Below are 25,942 nucleotides of genomic sequence, written 5' to 3' on the forward strand. Positions count from 1 at the left end.
CTTCCCAACCTAGGAACTGAACCCAGGTCTCCTGCATTGCAGGTAGATTCTTTTCCATCTTAAACACAAGGGAAAGAAAGAGGCCATAAAGAGGGACAAAGAGGGCGGCCATGCACGTGAGCCTCACCCTTCAGGAGAATCCTTTGCTCATTCCTGACAGCCTAATTCAGAATGTCTTTTTCTGCTTATCTGAAGATTGCTCCAAAGAACTCTAATGTAAGGAAACAGATGTAACCACTAGCCTAAGGAGTGTGTCACTGAGAAAGGGCAACAAGAATGTGGACAGTAATGCAGGAAGACAAACAAAATTGCAACCACCGAGAGCCTGGCTTCAGGAGTCAACAATTTATTTATTCTTTCCTTTCTTGTTCACCTCATAGGGGTCAAAACAACTTGACTTTGATAATGCAATTTTCAAACCACTTACAAAACAGGTAAATTGTGGTCTTTTTGATATGCTCTCAGGAGAGCTTTTTTTCCCAGCTATTTCCAGCTACTCTTTCAGCAGGAATAGCAAATCCAACTGCATGCTCTGGAAGCAGTTTGAGTTTTAAAAGGGAAAGGCTTCCATCTACTGGATTCTTTGAGTAATAGTCTGAGAGTTCACAGTAGATTTTCTTTTGGTGTTGGTAATGCATAACCTGACATGTCTACTTAGAGGTTTCATTATTCTTTTAAATGGCATTTTATTTCAAGAATCTATTGGTTAATGAACACATTCAGATTTTACAAAACATAAACCCCACTTTTATGTCCCACAAAGGAATCAAAAGAAATATATAACTTGCCTGGCTTTTCATTTGGAAAAAGTGATATAGAGCAGTAGTATATTCAAGAAAAGTTTTATTTACTGAGAAATTACACTATAAAATAATTTTTCCTTTAATGTCAAGATGATTATAAAAAATGAGGTGTGTTTTTATACAGATAGTCACTTCACTTTTTTTCATTTCTAAAAATCATCTTTTCACGAGCAAATCTCATCTTCATTAAAGTGCCCCTACTCTGAGTTCAGCTAATGCTACTTACTGACATATCATCTTGCTCATATGTTGCATTACCCAGTTAGACAACAGCAGGGTTCTTTTGGGGGCCTACTTTGAAGCACACTAGAGGATATATATATAGTTTAAGATAATTTATGTGCTATTTCTTTTCTGTAGTCTTTCACTGAGTCAGTACAAAGAGGTCAAGATCATTTTTTCCTCAGTAGAGTTGGATTCTTAAAAAGAATGTAAGTGTTTAAAGCTTTTATTTAAAATAAATGAATAGAATGCAGATGTGGGTGCAGCATAACTTTGGGGTGTCTGGTCTTATGTCACAATCATACTGAAGATCTTTTACAATGAATGAAAGCAAGCAAGAGTTGGCAGGTGAATATCTGTATATAACTATGGCCATTACATGTAAAATAAAATTTTTAAATCATGATCATTTTTTTACTTCAAACTCATTTATCTAAGACAGATGTGGGTTTTTTATGATCGCGTGAGGCTAGATTGAAGAAATAAAGCAGAAAAATCTTAACATGTGTCTCCTAAGCTACAACAAATGTCTAAGAATTCCCAGATGGATTCTCTATGGTTTTAACTAACTCCTTCCTGTCTAAATTAGTGAATATAATTTCACACCTAGAAAAGAATATATTTTGGTAAAGTAGAATTCTGTTAGGGTTGTGGTAGACTTCATTTTGAAAACTCTTAGCACCACAGTCTGGACTATACTAGAATGTGAGGACCTAACCAATCAATATATGAAGTTATTAAGTGTATACCTGCAAGATTTCCTAAAGTAGGACTTTTGATGACAGTACAGTGATTTGCTGGGAATAACAGGTGATGTAAACAGTGTTTACATACATGTTAGCTTGTTAAGTATATGTAACAGATATTAAATTATAAAATGATGTGATATAGTTCCTCTTTAGTAAGGATCTGTTTTACCTTTGTGTATTTTCCTCACTATGAGTTTTCCAGGTTGTGTTCATTATCTCTTTCTGTGACCAACCTTTTCATATATCTGTCAATAAAATATTGATTGATGTTGGGAATTTTTTATTTTTTAAAGTAGAAAATTTCTTGGCATTTGATTGAGAGGTCATTTCTTTGCAGTTAGTCCACTAAAAAATCAAGTTCAGACCCTCTAAATTTAACAATAAAGGAAGAATCACTTTATAACTTTAGTCAATACATTAACCTTAAATTATTTAAAGGAAACCTTACAAAGGAAATAAAAAGTCATATAGAAGTAGTTCATCTGACTTAAAAGTTATAGTTCATTCACGCATTCACATAACATTCATTATTTAATATATACCAGGCTTTCTTCCAGGTCCTGGGGTTGTCGATGCACATGAAACAGACAAAAATCTTATTTCTATGAGCTTACCTTGCAGCCTGAAGACAAACAATAAATGAGATACATAAGTAGTATGTGTGATTATGATAGCAGCTAAAGATATCAGTAGATAATGAAAGGGAACTAGGTGGGTTGGTCATGCTCTTTTAGGGTAGTCAAGACAGGCCTCACAGAGAAACTGTAGTGATACGACTATCTGGCACAGTGGCCTCTTGCTGGAACAAAGCTCAGGGGTCTCTGAGGACTTTCAACATCCCTTTATAGCTGACCTACCTCCTTGTGACCAGGTACACACGAACCCCACAATCTGGGAGTACCCTTGAACCCAAGTAGACTACTCAAATGTCAGATCCAATGACCATCTCACCTCCAGTCTCCTGTCCAGGGAACTGACCCAGGGAATACCAATTCTCTGTAAGAGAATGCTACCCCTGTTCAAGAGGCTCACAAAGATCAAAACAGGAGGTTTCTCTGCTATACCTACTCAATGTTCAAGTGAAAATTATTTGTCCTAAATGATACTGTACTCTCCTGGGGCTATATTATGAATGATCTGAGGTATGTCTTCTCTTGAGATAACCTAGAAGTGTGTATATAACTAATATTTTATGTTACAGAAAATGGCTTCTTCATGAACTTCCTTCTAATAAGAGAGCCTGACACTAACTCAAACCTCTACTTTGTAGACAATATCTCATTTTTTCACAATAATCGTATCAATTAGTTACAATTATTATTTCCCCTGAAACTTACACAAGTAAAGTAGTTTATTCAAGCTCATATGGCTAGTATGTGACGGACTGGAATTCATACTCAGGAGGACCATTAACATATTTAGTACTTCAAAACTATCATTCAGCTTCTCTTTTGTAGGTTCCTAATCTAATATAGTTTACACATGCATGAAAATTGTATTTCCTTTTTTCTGTTAAACAATGCAAGGGACAGATTGGTTGCAATGATTTCTTATATTAAAAAGGTATTATTTAAAGTTATATATTACAAAATCAGAATTTTTCTCTGATTAACCATTGATATGTACCATTCTTTCATATCTTTACATTGTCTTACATAATTAAGAATCTTCTCTCTGCACTTAAAATTTGATAAATTTTGATTTTTAAAAGAATGATAAATGCCCAGTTTTATGAAGATTTATTATGCTATGTTAAATGGGACTATAATAGCAGCAGTAATTTCAGAGAGCATGTAATATGTGGCTGGAAATATATAACGTATATTTAATAGATGATACCTAGCTCTTTTAAAGCAGAAAACAAAACTAAATCAGCAACATTTTTCTTTTGAAAACCACCTAAATTTTAGTCATTTGCCCATCTTGGTAGGACAGTTGAAAAAATTTGTATTTATGTGTGATAATAAAACATATGTTGTATTGGCTAAGGACTAACAGAATGTCCTAATAAAATAAACCCACCATCTAAAATGCCATGTGGCTTTTCCTCCTTTTAAAAAAAGCTTTAAATTGGATTTTTATTAACAAGGTTTGAGCACATGTTCTTAATTTTTTGTTGATATTACTATTAACCATCTTTAAGGGTAGAAACATGAGTTATGAAGCTATGAGTGAAGTTAAAACATTGCTTTAGTGCAAATAATTTTAAAGTAATTCATCTTTGGTGTATTAACATTGCCAATATTCTCCCACTTTTCAGTTCCTTAGAAGGCTGTTGGATTCTCATATTCTGAAAGAAACTTGAAATAGATATTAAATGTGAAAGCATACTGATGTGTTAATAATTACTAAATAGTATCTAATTACCTACTATTACTCAAGTCCTATAGTGTCTTTATTCTATAAATGTTGGAAACAGCTTGGTTTACTGTCAAACAGAAGTCTATAATTATACCATATAATAAACATACAATTTTAATGTTCTTAAAAATTTGTGATGAATTTGGTAATACTGCCTTACAGAGTACTTCTTAACTCAGTAAAAACACTAGGTAAGAAGGAAAAAATACAAGATTGAGGACTACATAAAAAAGATTGAATGGACTAAGACTGGTGAGCCCTGCAAAACTATTAATAAAACAGTCCTAATGACTGTTATCTGAAGTAGCAAATATCTTAATCCATGACTCAAATCACTGAAAGTTGCTCTAAATTTTTTTAAGCCAGCAGAAAGATGTAATTATATTTTAAAATATTTCTCTTATCTAAAATTTCAAAAAGTAAAATGAGACTGTAATCTGTTATTAGATTATGAAATACTTGACTGCATAGTTTATATAAATGAACAAAAGGCATTTATAATTTTTTGACAATAGTTAAAATATTTGTACTCTCACTTTGTGCCAGTGTACTTTGCATACAATACCTCATTTTTTCACAATAATTTGGTCAAGTTACAATTATTATTTCCACTGAACCTTACTCAAGTAGTTTATTCAAGTTCATATGGCTAGTATGTGGTGGACTGGAATTCATACTCAGGTGGATCATTAACACATTCAATCCTAAAATTAGTAATTTAAATCTCTATTGGTCTAGTTTTCAACCTAATACTTTTTAGACTATAGTATGACATTACAGAAAAATAGTGGTAGAGTATCTTCCTTTATATAATTCCTAAATGGATCATGTATTGATACTTCCAAATTTTCAACTTTAAAAGACTTTTTGACAGTATATATTAAGAAGTAAATTATCTAAATAATTTCAAAATATTTAGTCTTCTAGGAAATTTTCATAAAATGTTAGAGGACTTAATGTCATATCAAAAAGAAGATACTTCAAATAGTCTGAAACGACTCAAAAGGGCAATAGACTAGCTATCTATCGATATGTAATAAATTACCACAAACCTAGTGGCTTAAAACCATTCATATTTTATTATCTCACATATCCTGTGGGTCAACAGTCTGGGTAAGGCTTAATGGGGTCCCCTAGTCATGGCTACAGTCAACAAATCAGGGTTCTGTCTCATCTCAAGGCCCAAGCAGGGAAGGCTCTGCCTCCAAGTTCACATGATTGGCAGAATTTAATTCCTGGCAGATGGTCAGAGAGAGAGGTGCAGTTCCTTGCTGGTTTTGCCAGCAGTTTACCATCTTAATGTAACACCATCACCTTAGTGAAATCCCTTCACCTTTGTCTATTCTCTTGGTTAGAAGCAAGTCATAGATTCTTCCCATGCTCAAGGAAGAGGGACCACACAGTGGCCTGAATTACAGAAAGTATGGTCAGGGCCATCTCAAAGTATGTTTGTCCCAGAAAATAATTATGAAATAAAGAAATGACTCACCCTTGGTAGTAGCCAAAGAAAAACAATTTTTTCCCCTAAGTGTTCCTAAAAACTAAAGCCAGATGGCATTTTGTGTAACACCAACCCAATTCACTGTCTCATCTCATCCATAATTCATTAACATTTTAGCTCAGTGCTGTCTTCCTTGGAGAAGCCTCCTTACCTCTCTTCTTTACACCAGTGGATCAGCTGCCTATTCTGTGTTTTTATACCTTGACCATCTCTGAGAACATTTGTAGTTTACATTTAGTAATTTTCATTTGTGTAGGTTACTTGATTAACTACTGACTAAGTTATGAGGGAAGAAACTGTGATATAGTTTTTGTTCAACACTTTAGTTCTATCACCCAGTACAGTATATAACACAGAGAGAAAAACAATGAAAACATACTGGGTGAAGGGAAAAAAAAAGCACTGAACTGGCGGAGACTTAGGTTCCAATGTGAGCTCTTTCATTTATCAGCTGTGCTACTTCACGTGAGTCCAGATAGCTTTCTGGAAAGGTCAATGAAAGGTCAATTTTACCTCAGTTATAATTTTGATGCAATCTTGTGGTTTTATGGGCTTCCCTTCTGGCTCAGCTGGCAAAGAATCTGCCTGCAATGTGGGAGACCTAGGTTCGATCCCTGGGTTGGGAAGATCCCTTGGAGAAGGGAAAGGCTACCCACTCCAGGATTCTGGCCTGGAGAATTCCATGGATCGTATAGACCATGGGGTTGCAGAGTCAGACACGACTGAGCAACCTTCAGTCGTGCTTTGTGGTTTTATACAACTGTAAATCAAGAAGTTTTTGTTGCATTTTTAATTTTTTTTCCCCAGAGTTTTCAGTAACTACCACCTTTATTTTTTGATCAATGATTTTTCATGTTTTAACCTTTTCACAACAAGCAAAGGTAGAGGACAGGAGAAATAATGTGAGATGCTTAAATCAACATTTGCAAGTTTATTTATAACTTAAGAAACACTCCTGATATTCTTCAGTTTGTATATTTGAATACCATACCTATGGTATGATTCAAAATGCTTTTCTTTCCCCTAGAAAAATCAAACCCTTACCAGGAAATAACTACACTAAACACATGCTATTCCTTTCAAGATGTTGGCATTCTGCCTCAGCTGCCCAGCTGGTCCCATTATGGTCCCAGAGGGTTTGTTGAATTAAATGGTAGTATAGACTCAGACCGATGACATCCTAAGAAAAATACAAAATTCTGAAAAAGAGAGGCATGTTAGAATTCTCTGTGTTATAGAGTACTAGACTATAATGTAGACGAATATTTTAAAATCACAGTAGTACAGCTGACACACTTGGCCTGTTTTCATCATTACTGAATGTTGCCCTTCCTCCGTAACTGCTGAGAAATTCTCCTATTAAGCAGTGTTAAGCCTGGTTTGTGAACTGTATCCTGTGTAGGCAATAAACTTTGGTTTGCTTTCACTGTCAAGTCTTTGACATGGCTGGTGCTAGAAGAAGATAAATACTGCATGGGAAATCCAGGAGCAATATGTTACTCTACCTTTCACCCGAATCATAAGTCAAACTCTTGCTTATTGAAATTTTTGTCTTGGGTTGCTCCACAGTAAGAATGCACAGTGTCCCAGAGGTAACTAATGATTCTCCTGTAGCCTTTTCAGCTCACTCTTTTATAGTAGTCCAAAACAGAAGAGGGAAATTTGTTGACAGTTGAAGTTATTTTTATAATTTTTATTTCAAAACAGAAATAGACATCTTCTCTTAGAACAATTTTTCTTCTTTTAATCTGAATTCCTGCTGTTATTATTAGTGTATCTTCTTAAGTGAAAAACCATAATTATGGCATTTGTGGTTTTTCTTGTATGACATATGTGTCAAAATCACCATAATGCACAAACCTGAGAGGAAAATGTAAAGTGCAGAGATGTGTGGAGCTTCAGCTTCATTTTCTTAGTACTTTGGGGTTAGAAAAATGCTTGGATAGAGGTCTTAAATGATACCTGCAGGAGTACTATTCTGAGAAGTCTTAGAAGTGATATATGCTATGCTTCTCACTGAAAGGGCATCAGGGTCATAGTTACGCTGTTGATTTCCCACACCATTCATCTAATATACAATAGAAGTGCATAGGCTCAGAGAATAGCTTGGTTTCTATGTTGGGGTGATGTACCGCTTGAGGTGCAGATCCACAGTAAAACAACCACAAACATAATAGGTAACACTTGTGAAACACTATGTATCATGAACTGTTTAAGTTTTACATGTTAGCTCATTTAATAATCACATTAACACACTGAGGAAGATGGGCATAATGCCCATTGAATAAGGAAAAAAACTAGGCCTAAGAGGTTACATATATAGCTCAATATCACATATCTAGTATACTGCAGAGCAGAATTCAAACCCAGGAATTGAGAATCAGTCTCTAAGTAAACCACTGTGCTCTTAATCTCCTTTAATCATAGTTCTATATAGTCAGAATTATATTCCTTTGCTGAATAAATATTTAAAAGGTATAGAAGTCATATATATATACACATACATATATACATACACACACATAGTAGGCTCACATTTTGTTAGCCTAAATAATTAAGAATTGACTATGAATACTTAATATTTGTTTGAAATGTGCTTGACAATGTAATCTCAGGTATTGCTTTCGTTTATAAAATGTACTAACCAATTCACACTAGTCTTCCTGAGCCATGTTAGTAAAATTTTGCTTTTTTTTCCCCCAATAATTCACAATCCAAAAACATAATTACATTTCCAGTTGGCTTTGCAGACAAGGCTGACAAAATACAAACTAGGAAAATGCACCTAAATATTTAAAATTGTTAATGATGTTCTTTGTTAATGAAACACTCTGGAGCCAAATATTGCAAACAATTATATCTTTTTCTGTCTCAATTCTTTTAGTAAGTGTTAAGTAGTAATTTTTAAAAACTTTTATGTATTTATTTTTGGCTGTGCTAGGTCTTTGGGGCTGCACAGGCTTTTTTCTAGTTGCGGTGAGCAGGGGCTACTGTTCCTCGTGGTGCGTGGGCTTCTCACTGCAGTGGCTTTGGAGGCTTCTCTTGCTGCAGAGCGCAGGCTCTAGGGCACGCAGGCTTCAGTGGTTGCGGTATATAGGCTCAGTACTTGCAGCTGTGGGAGATAAAGCTCACCAGCCCAAACTCAAGGAATGGACTTGGAGACGTGAGGTGCACCAAGAAGCAAGGCTTTAATGACAGTCTTGCAAAATTGGGTGTCTCGTGGGAAGGCACACCAGAGTTGTTGCAATGGGGTTTTTAGCCTATCGGCATGCAAGTCCCTCCCCCAGTTCCTTACTGGCTGAATTCTATGAGGTTAACAATCTTCCAGAGGAAGTCACCTGGATTTATTACTCTCCCTTTTGTCTGGATTTTCCTGCACAGGTATCTTAAGAGCTATAACATCAGCAGGCCATCACTCTAGGCTAGTTTTCCTTGAAAATGGACCGCTTTAAGTTTCTATTTCTTAAATAGCTCTTGTGCTGTAGAGCACAGGCTCAATAGTTGTACTCAGCTGTGTGGCTTAGGTGCTCCACGGCATGGGGCATCTTCCCGGACCAGAGGTGGAACCTGTGTCTCCGGCATTGGCAGGTGGATTCTTTACCACTGAGCCATCAGGGAAGCCTCCGTAAAGCAGTAATTTTAAGTCATGAAAGCAAATAGAGATGTCCTACTTACTATTTACTTCTTAAATAGAGAAGTACTTCTTTTTAAAATTTTTATTGGAGTATAGTTAATTTACAATGTTGTATTAGTTTCAGGTGTATAGCAAAGTGAATCAGTTATAGATATACATGTATCCACTCTCTCTCTTTTTTTTTTTTTTAGGTTCTTTTCCCAATAGGCTGTTACAAAGTATTGAGTAGAATTTCTAGTACTGTAAAGCAGGTTCTTATTAGTTATCTGTTTTATATATAGTAATGTGTATATGTCAATCTGAACCTCCCAATTTATCTCTCCACCCCTTACCCCCTGGTAACCGTAAGTTTGTTTTCTACATCTGTGACTCGACTTCTCTTCTGTAACTAAGTTCATCTGTACCTCTGTCTTTTGCTGTTGGACTTAGGTCACTATGACAATCTCTAGGTCCATCCACATTGCTGCAAATGACAATATTTTGTTCTTTTTATGGCTGAGTAATATTCCACTGTACATATCTACCACATCTTGTTTATCCATTCCTCTGTTAATGGACATTTAGGTTGCTTTCATGTCCTGGCTATTGTAAATAGTGCTCAGTGAACATTAGGATGCCTGTATCTTTTCAAATCATGGTTTTCTCTGGTTATATGCCCAGAAGTGGGATTGCTGGGTCAGGTGGGGATTCTATTTTTAGTTTAAGGAAATTCCGTGCTGTTCTCCATAATGTCTGTATCAGTTTACATTCCCACCAGCAGTGTAGGAGAGTTCCCAATATATACTTCCTACACAGGAGAAAGTGAGAGAGAATGATAGGGAATGAACATGAGGGAAGAGACAGCATATGTCAGAGATCAGTATAATTGATCTTTAAAGACTGACTATTGGCACTAGGTACTGTTCTAGGAACTGAACATAAATACACCCATCAACAAATATATGTGTTGTACTGACTACCACTGTCTTGGTTTAATTACAAACTTGCAACGGAAACCTGCTAATGAAAAAAATTGAAAAGCATATAGTATTTCCCCCCATGAAAGTTTTTCTCTAAGAGGATCAATTTATGTCCTGTGAATGACTAGGATTTTTGCTTATAGGAAATAAAATGTAGTCATATTTCTCAAAATGTTTTCCACAGAGTATTCTTATCACAAAATCTGGGGGAAAGGACAGTTAAATTTGGGAAATATCACTTTAGATTTCCAAAATGCAGTGTAACACAGTAAAGGTTATGAGAAGTCTTGTAGTAAAGATACTTGTTTGACTTGGAACTCATTGTTTCTATTAAAACATGCCAAGCTAACAAATGTTTAATATGTGCTACATTACTTCAGTCGTGTCCAACTCGGTGCCACCCTACGCACTGTAGCCTCTGGGCTCCTCTGTCCATGGGATTCTCCAGGCAAGAATACTGGAGTGTGTTGCCATTTCCTTCTCCAAATGTTTCATATATTTCATCTAATTTAAGCTCTCATCATTTAAAGATCATTTTCTTACATGCCACCAAGATAAAGTCTCCACTTTATAATGTATCACTTCCTTTTCACTTAAAATTATTTTTGTCCCTATTTCAGGAATTCTTTCAGACATAAAACTGTTCAGATAGCTTTTTGATCATGTCATGCTTGTACTACAAAGAATTTGTTTTAAAGAAGCAAAATAAATTGGTCAGGCAAGTTTTTCACATTTGGAATCTGACTCTTTAGAATCATTTTTCAATGAAGACTTACTGCTATCTGCTTGCCATCCACTGTCATTCTCAGTACCATCAAGATGACTGATACTGTAAGTTTCTTAAAACATTATTATTCCTGGGATTTTCCTTGACGTCCCTAAAATCATTCACTAAATTTTCATCTTAGTACTTTCTTGACCTTACCGGAAGTATTAAAAGGTTTTAGACAATAATCAGGATGTATTTAAATGCTTACTGATTTAAAATTTACATTAATTACTAAACCTGTAATTGGCTACAATGAGAAAAACAAGTTTGTACATGTCCAAGTAGTGTCAGCTGCAATACAATGTCTTCTCCCCTCAAGCAATTTAAAAAAAAAACACTCACTACTCAGAGAAGGTATAATAATAATAATATTATATGTGTCATGAAACTGAAGAAATAATTATATCCAGCATCCTGCAGAATGAGGGACTGATAGTATAAAGTTTGGGTAGCATTTTATGGAAATATCTTAGTTGATCATTCAATTGCACACTGAAACCTTCTGGCTTGTATTTAATTGTCAAGTCAATAAAATAACTCCCAATTATGTCATTACTGATCATTTATTTCTATGAATTCAAGTTCATCCTGGATCTTGGATCATGTTGATCTGTCAGGACTGGGAGAATTTGCCAAGTGGAATCTGCCCTTCAAGGAATGATAATTACCATGTTGTGTTCCACAGAAAGATATCTCTATACAGGTTTCAAATTTTCCAGTTTTTTTCTTTTTTTTTTTAATCTAGTAGAATGGGCAAGGGCTTGGACTATGATATTAGATGGATGTGAATGACTTCTAATCCTCTCCTGATATCTTCTAAGCAAGCTTGAGCATATTTAATCTTTTAAAGCTCCAATTCTTTCATCCTTAAACAAACAAAAACAATAATAGATAGGGGTATGACAGAGATTTAATGAGAAAATGTATATGAGTGTCTATAGTCAAGTTTGGGCTTCCCTGGTGGCTCAGCAGTAAAGAACCTGCCCTGCAATTCAGCAGCTGCAGGATACATGGGTTCGATCCCTGGGTTGGGAAGATCCCCTGGAAGAGGGCATGGCAACCCACTCCAGTATTCTTGCCTGAAGAATCACAGATAGAGGAGCCTGACAGGCTCCATAAGGGTCGCAAAGAGTTAGACACGACTTAGCACACACACATGCATAGTATAATTTTAAAAGAAAAACATGAAGTGAAAATATTTAAGCATGAAAGAAAATGCACCTGGACTTTATATACACACACACACACACACACACACATATATATATATGTATATCTTGGGATCTCTAAGCATAATATGATGGGTAGAAAATATAAAGGAAAAGATTTTTACTATGTGTCTCTAAATTTGAAGTTAAGTCTCTTATAGGCAGCATATATAGGTCTTTTTTTGGTTTTGTTTTTAGTCCTCTGCTACAGTCTTTTCATTGGAGTATTTAGTCCATTTAACATTTAAAGTAATTACTGATAGGTATGCACATACTGACATTTTGTTCATTGTCTTCTGCTAGTTGTTTTTGTAGTTCTTTTTGCTCCCTCTCTTCTTTTGTGATTTGATGACTATGTCTAGTGTAATGTTTGAATTCCTTTGTTTTGGGTGTGCATGTATTCTAGGTTTTTGATTTGTGGCTAGTATGAAGTTCATATATAATAGGCTATATATATAAATATTTTAAGTTAATGATCTCTTAAGTTTCAATGCATTTTAACAATGCTATATTTTTACTCCCCCTTCCTGCTTAATGTTAGTGACATAGTTTACACTTTTTTGTTTCAAATATCCTTCACTTATTGTATACATAGATGTTTTACTTTGTCTTTACTACTTTAACCTTCCTACTAGATTTAGAAGTGGTTGATTTACTCTGTGGTTGCCTTCACCAATGAGATTTTTCCTTTTGTAATTTTTAGTTTCTAGTTCTGGTCTTTTCTGCTTATAGAAGTCTCTTCACCATTTCTTACAAAGCCACTATAATGGTGCTGAACTATTTTAGCTTTTGCTTCTCTGTAAAACTCTTTCTCTCTCCTTCAAGTCTGAATGGTAGCCTTTCTAAGTAGAATATTCCTTATTATAGTTGTTTTCCTTTCATCACTTTGGGTACAGCATGCCACACCCTTCTGGCCTGCAATGTTTCTGCTAAAGTCAGCTGATAGCCTTTATGGGAGTTTCCTTTAAAAATGTAAATAATTGTTTTTCTCTTGCTGTTAAGGTCTGCTCTTTAATTTCTGCCATTTTAATTATAAATTGTTTTGGTGTGGACCTTTTTGAGTTCATCTTGTCTGGCACACTCTGTGCTTACTGCATCTAGATGTGTGTCTCCCAGGTTTGGGAAGTTTTCATCTATTATTTCTTCAGGTAAGTTCCCTTACCCTTTCTTCTCTTAGGACTGCTAGTATGCAAATATTAGTATACTTACTGTTTTCACAAAAGTGTCACAAACTATCAACACATTTTCCTTTTTCTGTTCAGCTTCATTGATTTCTACTACTGTGTCCACTGATACTATCCTCTGTATCGTCTGATTTACAGTTGATTCCTTTAAGTATATATTTTATTTCAGTTAGTGCAATCTCAGCTCATTTTGAATCTTCATATTTTCTAACTCTTTATTAGAATTTGCACTATATTCAATCATTATTTTCCCAAGTTTGTTGAACATCTTTATGATTATTACCTTGACGTCTCTGTCAGGGAGGTTACTTATCTTCGTTTTTCTATGATTTTGTCTCATTCCTTCATTTGGACCATATTCCTCTCTTGCCTCATCTTACTTAATTTTCTGTGTTTATTTCTAGGTATTAAAGAGGTTATGTCTTACAGTCTGAGATGTGGCCTCATTTAGGTGAATTCCCCTGGGGCCCAGAGCACACACTCCTCTGTTCACTAGAGCTTTGTGCTCTTTATGCCCTAGCACGTTTCCTTCTGTTTTGACAGCCAATGGCTGTTTGCTTGCTCTTAGGCAGGGCTGGTCCCTGGCCATGTTAACTGCCAGGCCTTGCTTGGTGTGGTGGCTATTGGCCCACTAGTGGACCGGGTGTGGAAAGCTACACAGCCAGTGGGGTGCAGGGCTGGTTCCTGCCTGCTGGTGGGCAGTACCAGATGCTGGAGTAACTGGCTGATGCCCAGCGATGCCAGGTTTAGAGCTAGCCCACTGATGGTCCAGGCCAGGTGCCAACATGGCTGACTGTGGGGCCTAGCGAGTCATGGTACTGGTGCTGGCCTGCCGGTTTGCATGGTCCAGTCCCCACTCAGATATCTGCATGCCATGGGAAATCAGGACTAGTACTGGTCCACTGGTGGGCAGGTAAGTCCCTGGCACTTTAAGGGTGGAGGTAGGATTGCAAAATGTCACTTGCCAGCAACAGTAATACAGCAATAAAATGAGCTCTCCAAAATAGCTGCCTCCAGTGGCTGTGTCCTTCTTCATCCCCAGAAGTCTCTCCAGGATTAGCAAATGGGTCTGACCCAGGCTCCTTTCAAACTACTGCTTCTATGCTGATTCAGATTGTGTGAGATATTGCACAAACCCTTTAACAGAAAAGTCTCTGTTTCCTATAGCCCTCCCACCTTTCTGAACATAAGCCTTGCTGGTTTTTAAAGCCAGACATTCTAGGGGCTCATGTTACTGGTGCAGGATCCCTGGGCTAGGTAGCTCAACATGAGGCTCAGACCCCTCACTCCTTGCAGAAAACTTCTATCATTGTGATATCTCTCTCATTTGTGGGTTACCAACCCTGAAAAATTGGGTCCTAACTATCTATACTGTCTCCACCATTTCTACTCATCTTATTGTGGTTTCTTATTTTTAAATTTTTATTGTATATTGGAGCACAGCTGATTAACAATATTGTTAATAGCTTCAGGTGTACAGTAAAGTGATTAGGTATACATATACATGTATCTATTCTTTTTCAAATTATTTTCTTATCTAGGTTATTACAGAATATTGAGTACAGAGTTCCCTGTGCTATACAGTAGGTCCTTGTTGGTTATCCATTTAAAATATTAATATAACTATGTGTACATGTTAACCCCAAACTCCCAATCTATTCCTCTTCCCCACTCAGTTAACTATATTTTTTTTTCCTCTAAGTCTGTGAGTCATACTATTTAGTTCCTTTATGTCTTTAGTTGGAATAAATATCTTTTACTAGTCTTCTGGTCCTTCCCATAGATAGTAGTTATGCAAATAGTTGTAATTTTGGTTTGTCTCTGGGAGATGAGTTCAGGGTCCTCTTACTCCACCATTTATGTCACCTTCTGACCTGCTCAGACTTCTGATGATACAGATCAGATTGATATAAATAAATTGAGAAGTTTTCTGATATTCACTTCTTCTATGTGATACTGTTCTCAACAGAAGCTATGATCTTTGTACAATTCATTTTCTCATTTTTATTCCATTAAAATAAAACTGAAGTGATAATAGTAAATGATAAGTTCAACAGATAATCACTGTGTATTATTGGCTGGCATGGGTCATCAGCCACTTAATATAGTTCTAACCATTGACTTCCTAATGAGCAGTTATGAGCCTGGGTAATTTCTATGCATATTAAGAATGACTAAAAATTAAAATGGCAGGATAAGAGTAGTTTTAAATTAAAAAAAAATTCCAACTAATCTGTTAAACGTCTTACACATATAGTACCTAGATACTCTAGAATGCGGTAACCCCTACTTGGCCTAAAAATGATCCTTTTATTATGCTTGAGAAGAAATCTAGATTCTTATTCGAATAGCCCTTGATGACAATTTTTTTAAGAAAATAACAAAGATAATTTTCTCTTTAAGAGGAATTTTGAAAATATAAAAAATTCTTAGCTAAAACTATACTCATTTAATATGCATATTGTTAATATATAATTGTATATAGAAAACTGATTAGCTTCACAGTTCTAATTTTTATACTTAAGGATAAAATAGATTTTTAAAGGTTTTTTTTTTTTTCTTTCTCTTCTTTTAGTAGCAAAGAGAATGCACTGCTTTTATTTTTTAGTTATTTTTGTTCCACAGATTTACTCAGTTACAATGATAGTTTAAAAAATTATTTGTACTTTATTTCCATTTCCCATATTTTATAGACATTTCAATACAGCAATCATATTTTGTCAATTAGGTATACCATTGATTTATTTAAAAATCCCTTATTGAAGGAAATTATTTCCTCTTGTTACTACTTTATGCTATAATATGTATTTTTATGCACAAAACAAGAGCTTTAGTCTAAAAGCAGGTATTCTCTCATCAGGTGCCTTGTTTCAGGTACCTTGTTTATAGGTAATCAATACTGTTAGGCTTATTAGGTATCTACTTGGGAGGAACTTATTTGAGATTATGATCTTCTATTTAAAGAATTAAAACACAATTCTTCTACATATCTAGATTATCTAGATTAATACTACCATGAAATAGATTTTAACATGAATAAATAACAGGTTATTAAAGTAACTGCCCATAAATGTTATCATTTACCTATTAACCAAACCTGCAAATGTAGAGTTAAAGTATTTATTTATTCTAATTCATCATGAAACTCTAAATGTCAGAGCTTCTCTAGCATTTGTTCAAGTTCCATTGAAAGATTAACATTAAAAACTTGTAACTCCTATAAGCTGCTTTTGAAAAAAAAAACATAATGCATTAAGATTCCTTCTATTGCATACTTCTACCCTCACCCTATTTTTGTCATAGCATGTATCACCTTCTAATGTATTACTGTTTACTTATGTCTCCTTCCCCTACAAGGTAAATTCCATTGAGGAAGATACATTTTTTTGTTCATTGACATATCCAAAGTGCTTAGAAAACATGCTCTGTATAAAGGCTGGAACATGATAAATATCTGCTGATTTAAAAGTTGGCTTGGCTTATGCTATCTTTGCCTGTTTCTCTTTCCATTTGTTTATCTTATTCCTGTATTTGCTTCACTATTTAGAAGGCATTCTCTATATGGTAGCCTCAGAAGCACCAGGCTTTAGTCATCTTTACAGTTAGCAATTCCAAAGGAAAGAGAATTTCTACTTTCTAATAGTCCTAGAAAGTTGTCAGAGTATACGTTTCTTTATTTATACTTTTATCACATGCCCAGTCCTAAGCCAGTCATTATGATAGGTTATAAGTAACAATGAGAAATGGGTTGCTTTGACTGTGTTGGGGGCTACAGAATTTGACCTGAGGAACAGCAGTATCCCCTGGGAGCTTGGTAAGTATGTAGACTCTCAGGCCTCAGTATAGACCACCTGAATCAGATTGTGAATTTTTAACAGGATTCACTAGTGATATGCCTTTATTCTGTGATGCTAGTTGAAGCTGGAAAGACAGGAAGAGGGACGAGGTCAGCAAGTCACACAAGTGAGGGTGTGATGGTTGCCCAAAGAAAACTTGAATGCTCTTACCAATATGCAAAATGGATGACAGGCTGTCAAAAGCAGCAGGTATCCATTACAATATGAAATATGTATTCAGCAGTCCATCCTAAAGGAAATCAGTCCTGGGTGTTCGTTGGAAGGACTGATGCTAAAGATGAAACTACAATACTTTGGCCACCTCATGCAAAGAGCTGACTCATTGGTAAAGACCCTGATGCTGGGAGGGATTAGGGGCAGGAAGAGAAGGGGACAACAGAGGATGAGATGGCTGGATGGCATCACCGACTCTATGGACATGAGTTTGGGTAAACTCCGGGAGTTGGTGATGACCAGGGAGGCCTGGTGTGCTGCAATTAATGGGGTCGCAAAGAGTCGGACACGACTGAGCGACTGAATGGAACTGAATTATTACATACCACACACAAGATACCTTAGGAATCAAGAGATTAAATTATTTGTCCAAAGTTCTTACTGGGGAGACAAAGAGAATAAACCTGTGATAGAATATCAAGTACTAACAAGTATGCTAGAGAATAAAGAAGAATGGAGGGATAGAGCATTACCAAGATGATGGCAAGGGTGATCAGTTTAGAGAGGAAAGTCAGGGTGAGCATGAGGAAATAAATTTTGATTAGAAATTTGGAGAAAGAGAAAGCAAGCAAGAAAGAGTGGGAAAGCCAGTTTTGCTACAATTAAGTGAATACAGGTGATTAATTCAGAGAGATAACCAAGGGTCATTTCATAAAGAATCTCTGGCAATGATTAAGATATTGTCAATTATTTCTAGCACAATGGAAAATTGTTGGAAGCTTTGGAGCAAGGGAACACATGATTTTATATTTCAAATATACTGTCTAGGGAGCAGGCAATAGTAAATAAAGTATAAATGGAGAAATGTAAGATGTCAGGGAGACTAGTTAGGAGGTGATGGCATGCTTAGGCATGCTTAGTCTTAGGCAAGACATGAGAAAGAGTGAGACCAGGATGGTAATGGGGATGATAGAGGGGCTCGGAATCTACAGACAGTCCTTGACTCATGATGATTTGACTAAAGTTTTCAACTATTATGGTGTGAAAGCAATAGGTATTCAGTAAAAACTGTACTTGTGAAACTTTAGAATTTGATATTTTTCCAGGCTAGCAACATAGAGCATTATACTCTCTTGAGAAGCTGGGCTGCCCCAGCACCCAATCAGCCATGTGATCAGGAGGGTGAAAACATCCAATACACTTAAAACCATTCTCTATCCATTCAGTCGCCCTGTTTTTCACTTTCAGTATAATATTCAATAAAGCATGTGAGATATTCAATAACTTTTTATAAAATTGGATTAACATTAGATGGTTTTTCCCAGTTGTAGGCTAATGCAAGTATTCTGAGCACATTTGATGTAGGCTTGGCTCAGCTGCAACGTTTGGTAGGTTAGGTCTATAAAATGCTTTTTTTTTTTTAACTTATGATGGGTTTCTCAGGATGTAACCCCTCTGTATGTAGAAAGATCCATATTGTGGATTGTTAATGAACTGAATGTCTGTGTGAGATAAAAGAAATATTCCTATGCTTTTGCCTTGAGAAAATGGGTGGACACTATTGCTAGTTACTGAAATACAGAATCTTGAAGATGGGTCATGTGGAAAATCAAGAGGACCTTTTTGGAATGTCAAATTTAAGATGCAAAACTGCTGAATTAAATCCTTTGAAGCAGCATTGCCCTTTTTTCTGGGTCCAATAGAATTTTTAAGTAAGATTTTCAAAGCCACTAAACAAAAAGAAATTCTTTTAGTAATCTATTTTGTAAGTGTTATTGAGCCTCTTTTGAAGGCTACATCCAGATTGGAGGTTCTGGATACAATTATTTTGAAAGGAAGTATTTGTCTACAAAGCCCAAATATCTTTTTATTTTCATCCAAACACTAGCTAGAAAAATCAATAGTTTATTGTAGAAGGAAATAGTTTGGCTGCTTAAACATTTGGGGGAAAAAACAAAATTCTGAAAAAAAACCCAACGGGTGGTGAGGAGTGGGAAGGACTGGCAGGTGATAAGCCTCAAGAGTGCAGCCTCATTTGAAAATAGTAACCTAAATAATGGTATTAGTTACAGACATTTAGACTGTCTAAACAATTGTTCCTTTATTACGCATGACTAATAGACTTTGCTGCTTGGTTGGGAAAGCATATCAAGACTGGGCCACTTTTTTCCTGTGCCAAAGTGTAGTTGCTTACTGCTCTTAAACATGTTAAACAGACATCTTTTCAAAATCTAAGAATTAATTGTCATAACAGTTATTTAGCCACTTCAATTAAATGTCATTTTAATATTAGTAATGAGCAATTCATATCACTAAAATTAGTGGTGTTATTTTTATTTCTCAACTAAAAATCATTCTATTATGATCCTCAATGGAAAATTCATTTTAAATTCATATATTCTCCTATTAAATGAAGTACAATTAAGCAATTTTAATAATACACATGTGAGTATATTTCATTTGCTTGTGGTTTCTTATTTATTTACTAACTTACTCAAGGATTTGAAGTGGTTTACACTAACTTATAAAACAGGGAAAAATTAGTAAAGAAAAAGTTAGGTCCTAAACCTAGGTAAAATAAAAATTCAAGAAGGAAAACTTAGAACACAAATGTGTCATCCATTGTGAGGGTCATATTTATGTATATTTCTCATTAAATGCACAAGTAGTGAATTAATGACACTAAAGGAGAAATATGAGGAATAAAAATAGTGAAGCCACTGAAACTTTCATTAAAAAGAAACCACATTATCACACAGCTCAATTAAGCTTTCATTATGATATGATAAATTAATACCAACTTATACTTACTTATTCAATTTAAGAAGTACAAGTACTTGGTGATAAATATTTACATTTTAAGTCATAACCAATGGAGAAACTTTTTATATCCATTTAATGTACTAATTGGATGTTAGCAAGAAATCAGTGTAGTAGCAGCTGCACATGCAATTCAATTTGATGAAATTTTAATTATAGAGGAAAAACTGATAGCAAAGCAGAGTGAAACAGTGCTAAAATGAAAATAGCATAAACAGATTTCAATGTTTCTCTGAAAAATTCCAGGTGTTGTCAAAGTGGATTACGGAGATGTATCAGTCAGAAAAACACTAAGAGAAAATCTGAAGTGTAAGCCCTTTTCTTGGTACCTTGAAAACATCTATCCGGACTCCCAGATCCCAAGACGTTATTACTCACTTGGAGAGGTATGCATTATTTATTTTGGTTAAGTTATAAATATATTTTGCAAAAGAGAAATTTCTAAGGAGCTCAATATTTTTTATGTTACGAATACAATGCTTTAATGGTTTTTAAACAGATCTATTATAAAAGACTTCTCGTAAATTACAAGGAACATAAAGGTCTATATCATTGGGATTTATAAAAAGATAACACAGTTTAAGGTAGAATAAATAGTATTTTGTTTCTTTATAAATAGTTCTAAAACTTTTTAATCATATGGAATTTAGAGTCTTTGAGGTTTACAGCAAATTTTGAGTTTTTCTTTATGTAGGCTATAAGTGTTAATATTTACTGTGGGAAAAGAAACTGGAAACTTTAAATTTATTAATTTACTAATATAAGTAACATATTTTTGGAAAAGTAAACTTTATAAAGCAAAATAAAATAGTAAGAAGATTAGGTTAATCTACATTTTTTATAAATTGCATCAAGAACTGGCCAAAAAGAGGTAGCTGGATTCTTGTATCTGCTTTGATATTCAGTCTATTATAATACAGCTCACTAGGTAAACCAATTGAAGATTCCCTATACATTCATGAGAAGTGAGGGTGAAAGGGTATTATTATAATACTATTATCAAAATCATACTGACTTTGTGGACACATGGAGAACCCCTGATCTGTTCCATGCTTTCTCAAAATATGATCTTTTTAAATAAATATTTTCACTTCTTACAAAGTTTTCACTCTTACTCATCCAGAAATCTACTTTTTCTAATAACCATATACAATTCAGAGGACAAACTTGCCGTAACTTTATTGTATTCAGAAGGAAACAATGTGTTTTTGTTATTTTCTCTTCCTCTGTGACTTTTTAAATTTTTACTGGAGTATAGCTCATTTATAATGTTGTGTTAGTGTCAGATGTACTACAAAGTGATTCATTTATACACATACATATCTCTATTCCTTAGATTCTTTTCCCATATAGGCTACTACAGAGCATTGAGTAGAGTTCCCTGTGCTATATACAGCAGGTCCTTATTAGTTATCTATTTTATATTGTGTATATATCAATCCCAATCTGCCAATTTATACTGCCCTTCCCACCACCCTGGTAACCATAAGTTTGTTTTTACATCAAATATACTTCTGTTTTGTAAATAAGTTCATTTGTACTTTATTTTTTGGATTCCACATAAAAGCATTATTTATTTTTCTTTCTTACTTCACTCAGTACAACAATTTCTAGGTCCATTCATGTTGCTGCAAATGGAATTATTTCATTCTTTTTTATGGCTGAGTCATATTTCATTATACATATGTACTACATCTTCTTTATCCATTACTCTGTAGATGAACATTTAAGTTGCTTCCATGTCCTGGCTACTGTAAGTATTGCTTCATTAAACACTGGGGTGCATGTATCTTTTTAAATCAAGAGTTTTCTCTAGATAACATGCCCAGGAGTGGGATTGCTGGATAATATGGAAGCTCTATTTGTAGTTTTTCTTAGGGAATCTCCATACTGTTGTTCATAGTGGCTGCACCAATTTATATTCCCACCAAAAGTGTAGAAGGATTCCCTTTTCTACAGCATTCATTTTTTTTATGATGACCATTCTGACCAGTATAAGATGTGTCTCATTATACATTTGATTTGCATTTCTCCAATAATTAGTGATGCTGAGCACCTTTTCATGTGCTTTTTGGGCATTTGTATGTCTTCTTTATAGAGCAATGTACATTTAGATCTTCTGCCCATTTTTTGATTGTGTTGTTTGGTTTTGGATATTGAGTTGCATAAACTGTATATTTTAGAGATTGACTCCTTTTCAGTCACTTCATTTGTAAATATTTTCTCCCATTCTCTGGGTTGTCTTTTCATTTTGTTTATGGTTTCCTTTGCTGTGCAAAAGCTTTTAAGTTTAATTAGGCCCCATTTGGTGTTTTGTTTTAATTTTCATTACTCTAGGAAGTGGAGTTTATTTTTGTGTATCTTGCTAGGGAGTGTTCTTTTTTTTTTTTTTACACTTAGCTGTCCAGTTCTCCCAGCACCACTTATTCACAATTTATCCACTGTATATTCCTGCCTCCTTTGTTGTAGATTAGGGGACCACAGGTGTGTGGGTTTGTCTCAGGGATTTCTATCTTGTTCCACTGGTCTATATTTCTGTTTTTGTAGCAATACCATACTGTCTCCATGACTGTAGCTTTGTACTCTAGTCTGAAATCAGGCAGTTTGATTCATCCAGCTCCATTTTTGCTTTCTCAAGATTGCTTCAGCTATTCATGGTCTTTTGTGTTTCCATACAAATTATGAAATTATTTCATACAAATTATGAAATTATTTGCTCTGTTAAAAATTACCATTGGTAATTTCATAGCAATTGCTTGAATCTGTAAATTGCTTTGGGTACCATATCTTTAGAGATTAAAAAGTTAGCTTCATCATAACTGTACAAGCATATGGTCATAATACATATTTAATTGCTCAAAATAAGAGTTATCCCTTTATGAATTATATGCTTCATATTGGTAATTTCCCACTTAATAGGAATTACATTTAAGAAAACTAATTTAGTATTTGTTATATTAAAACATTTTAATATCAATAATACAATGCATTTGGAAAATATTATTTGAATCTGCCATTTTTATAGGTCATAACAGCAGAATATCTGCAAGTTCAGTCTAATATTTTTTGGTTCATTTGCCAACATATTGATTCACTAGAAAATAAAAACAAACAATTCATTTCCAGCTGAATTGTTTTTAAAGAATTTTTTGTGTGTGCCTTATCCATACACTGTCAAATTTGCACTCACTCATCAGCCAGGTAAATATCTCTCTATAGAATTTTCAGTTTATATCTATTTAACATTAATCTGAATTCTGTAGTGCAAAGGTTCATGTGTAATAACACTGAATATTACCACTTTCTAGGTGTAACTTTAGTCCTGTGCCTCTGGTGTTGTTTTTTTTTTTTTAATTATTTGTTTTCATTGGGATGGGAGTGTTATTGCTATTGTTTTTAAATATTCAGTATTCCCATGTTAGCACTAAGTCACAGGATTTATTTATATTTAATACATAAAATAGAAGAGTGTTTTTAAGACTAGAGCTCTTTGTGCATGCTAGTTATTATAATCTAGTTCTACTAAAGATCTCCAATAAAAGTATCTAATACTCATTTATTTTATGGAAAAGTTTGTTGGGCCAATTGTGAATTTGTACCTTTAGAAGAGGGAGGTTTTTCTATTCTTGTAGTAGGGTATTTCTCCCATGGTAGTCAATGCACCCAGGTAATGAGTAAACGCTGATCACTTTTTCTAAAAGAAGTTATGACCAAGACCTGTTAACAAGACAGATATAAGTTAAGAGGAGTTTTTTGAAATTATCTAAAGCCATCAGGGTGACTCCTGAGAAAGACTCAGGACTCTGAAATAGAGCCTAGATATCTACTTCCATTTTAAAAATTCGGTTTCATACTCTCCTGCACTACACATTGAGAAATCTAATTAATTGACTTTCTGAAAAAAATGAAAATGAAGTGTGAGAAAATTCCTTTATACAACCTACTGATTTTAAAGTAGCTATCTTCTTTAATGGATCAGGTGGCTATATTTTAATTTATAGAAATAATTTGAAAATTTTTTGAAGATAGAAATATACCTTTAGGGTTTTTGAAACATATCTGGGAGAGGCAACATGGTGTACTGAAAGAATCTCAGACTTTGGAATCAAGCAGAGGAGGGTCTAAATCCTGACCTCCCATTTTAGGACTTAAGTAGCACTAGGTCTGTCTCTGGTACCTAGCAGTAGAAGGAAGGTTATCATACAGGTTACAGTGATGATTGAGAATACAGAGCATCTATAACACCACCTAGCAGAGTAGTAGCAGCACCAGTAGTTACAGTTATTGTAATTATTATAGCTACTATTGTTTTCTTACTATGTCAAACATTATGCTAGATGCTTAAAAATTGTATTTTTTAAAAAATCACAATTTCTTGGCAGGTTTTGTTATTATCCCCAATTAAATATGGAAACCTTTATGCAGAAAATTCACACGATTTACCTAATGGTCATAGAGCTAGCTAAATATTGAAGTCAGGATTCAAATACATTTTAGTCTGACAATAATGTTCACTTTTCCTTTTAACTAGAAGGAGAAAATGGATATCACTATATGTTATTCATTCAAAATACTTTTATTAATTAAGAGCTTAAGCTGTAACCTGTGCTATATGCTAAGGATGAAAAGTCACCAAGAAAGACCTGTACTCTTGAGCCATTCTACTGAAATGGGGGTGAGGGAAAAGGCAAGAGATAATTAAACAGGTAAAAAATTCAGTTGAATTAAAACTGTCCTATTAGGTATTTAAGAAACTCAATAAATTAAAAAATCTATGAGATATATCTGATTTTGAACTTTCTGGGATATTAATGTACTACAGTTTTCCATTTTAAAACCACCCTTCAAGAGACGCAGTCCTGCAACAATTTCCTTGAAAACAAGAAGGACAAATTCACCAAGCACTGCTTTCCAGTTCAATTTTGCACAGTCATGTGTAGTCATAGACACTTGGATAATGAGTTTGAGATAAACTATTAATGGACTATATTGGATGACAGTCATTTAAATCTTTTTCTTTCTTACTGTCATTATGTATGAAGGCACTGTCTCTCAGATAGTCTCAAAGTGGAACCAGGTGTCCAAAGCTACTTATCTAGGGCACAAAGTTATTTCTTTGAAGTAATTCACATGTACTCAATTTCAAATGAAATTGTTAGGATCTAACAATTTACAAGTTCTTTAAGTTTCAATGTTTTTCAAAGCCCAGATATTTAATATTGCAGTGTACTTGTGCATATAAGTATTTTCACATCAATTTCTCTTTATAGCTTTCCTTGTTATATTAGAAGATGGAGGTAAACATGATTGATATTCAGTTTCTATCAGTGTATATTGTCACCAAAATAATCATCAGTATTGATATCAGACAACTGTTGTAATTTCTTACATTTGAATTTTATGCAGGTAATTGAAATATTACTTCACCCAGCCCATGAATTACATGCAATTTCCAAGGGGAAGTTAAAAGCTGAATTGCTCTGAACTAAAACCTTTAAGTAGCTTAATGAAGCATATGCCTTTTAGACTTAGTAAGCAGATCATAATAGAATAAGGAAGAGGAGCTCCCTGCAGCATTAAATTCTCTCTTAACTAACACTAGCTTATGTATATTTAGCATGTCAGCTCCTGATCTTATAAATATAAAAGCTAATTCAACTGTAAGATTGAAAATTGGCTTTCTAAAGTAATAAAGCTTTACCCTAAATTTTTGGCCTTGGAC

The 25,942-nt window shown here is 34.6% G+C and overlaps 1 protein-coding gene across 5 annotated transcripts in view; it reads left to right on the top strand.

The window, feature by feature from the left end:
• The window catches only part of GALNT13 (polypeptide N-acetylgalactosaminyltransferase 13), a 645,011-nt gene that overhangs the window by 565,269 nt on the left and 53,800 nt on the right, over nucleotides 1-25,942 (top strand). For all 5 annotated transcript variants that reach the window (XM_040229104.1, XM_040229105.1, XM_040229106.1 and 2 more), the window contains exon 10: nucleotides 20,467-20,606. In XM_040229104.1, coding sequence (XP_040085038.1) covers nucleotides 20,467-20,606 — 140 coding nt within the window. The remainder of the gene's footprint in view (nucleotides 1-20,466; nucleotides 20,607-25,942) is intronic.

Source organism: Oryx dammah, unplaced genomic scaffold, assembly GCF_014754425.2.
Source record: "Oryx dammah isolate SB20612 unplaced genomic scaffold, SCBI_Odam_1.1 HiC_scaffold_27, whole genome shotgun sequence".
NCBI classification, from domain to species: domain Eukaryota; kingdom Metazoa; phylum Chordata; class Mammalia; order Artiodactyla; family Bovidae; genus Oryx; species Oryx dammah.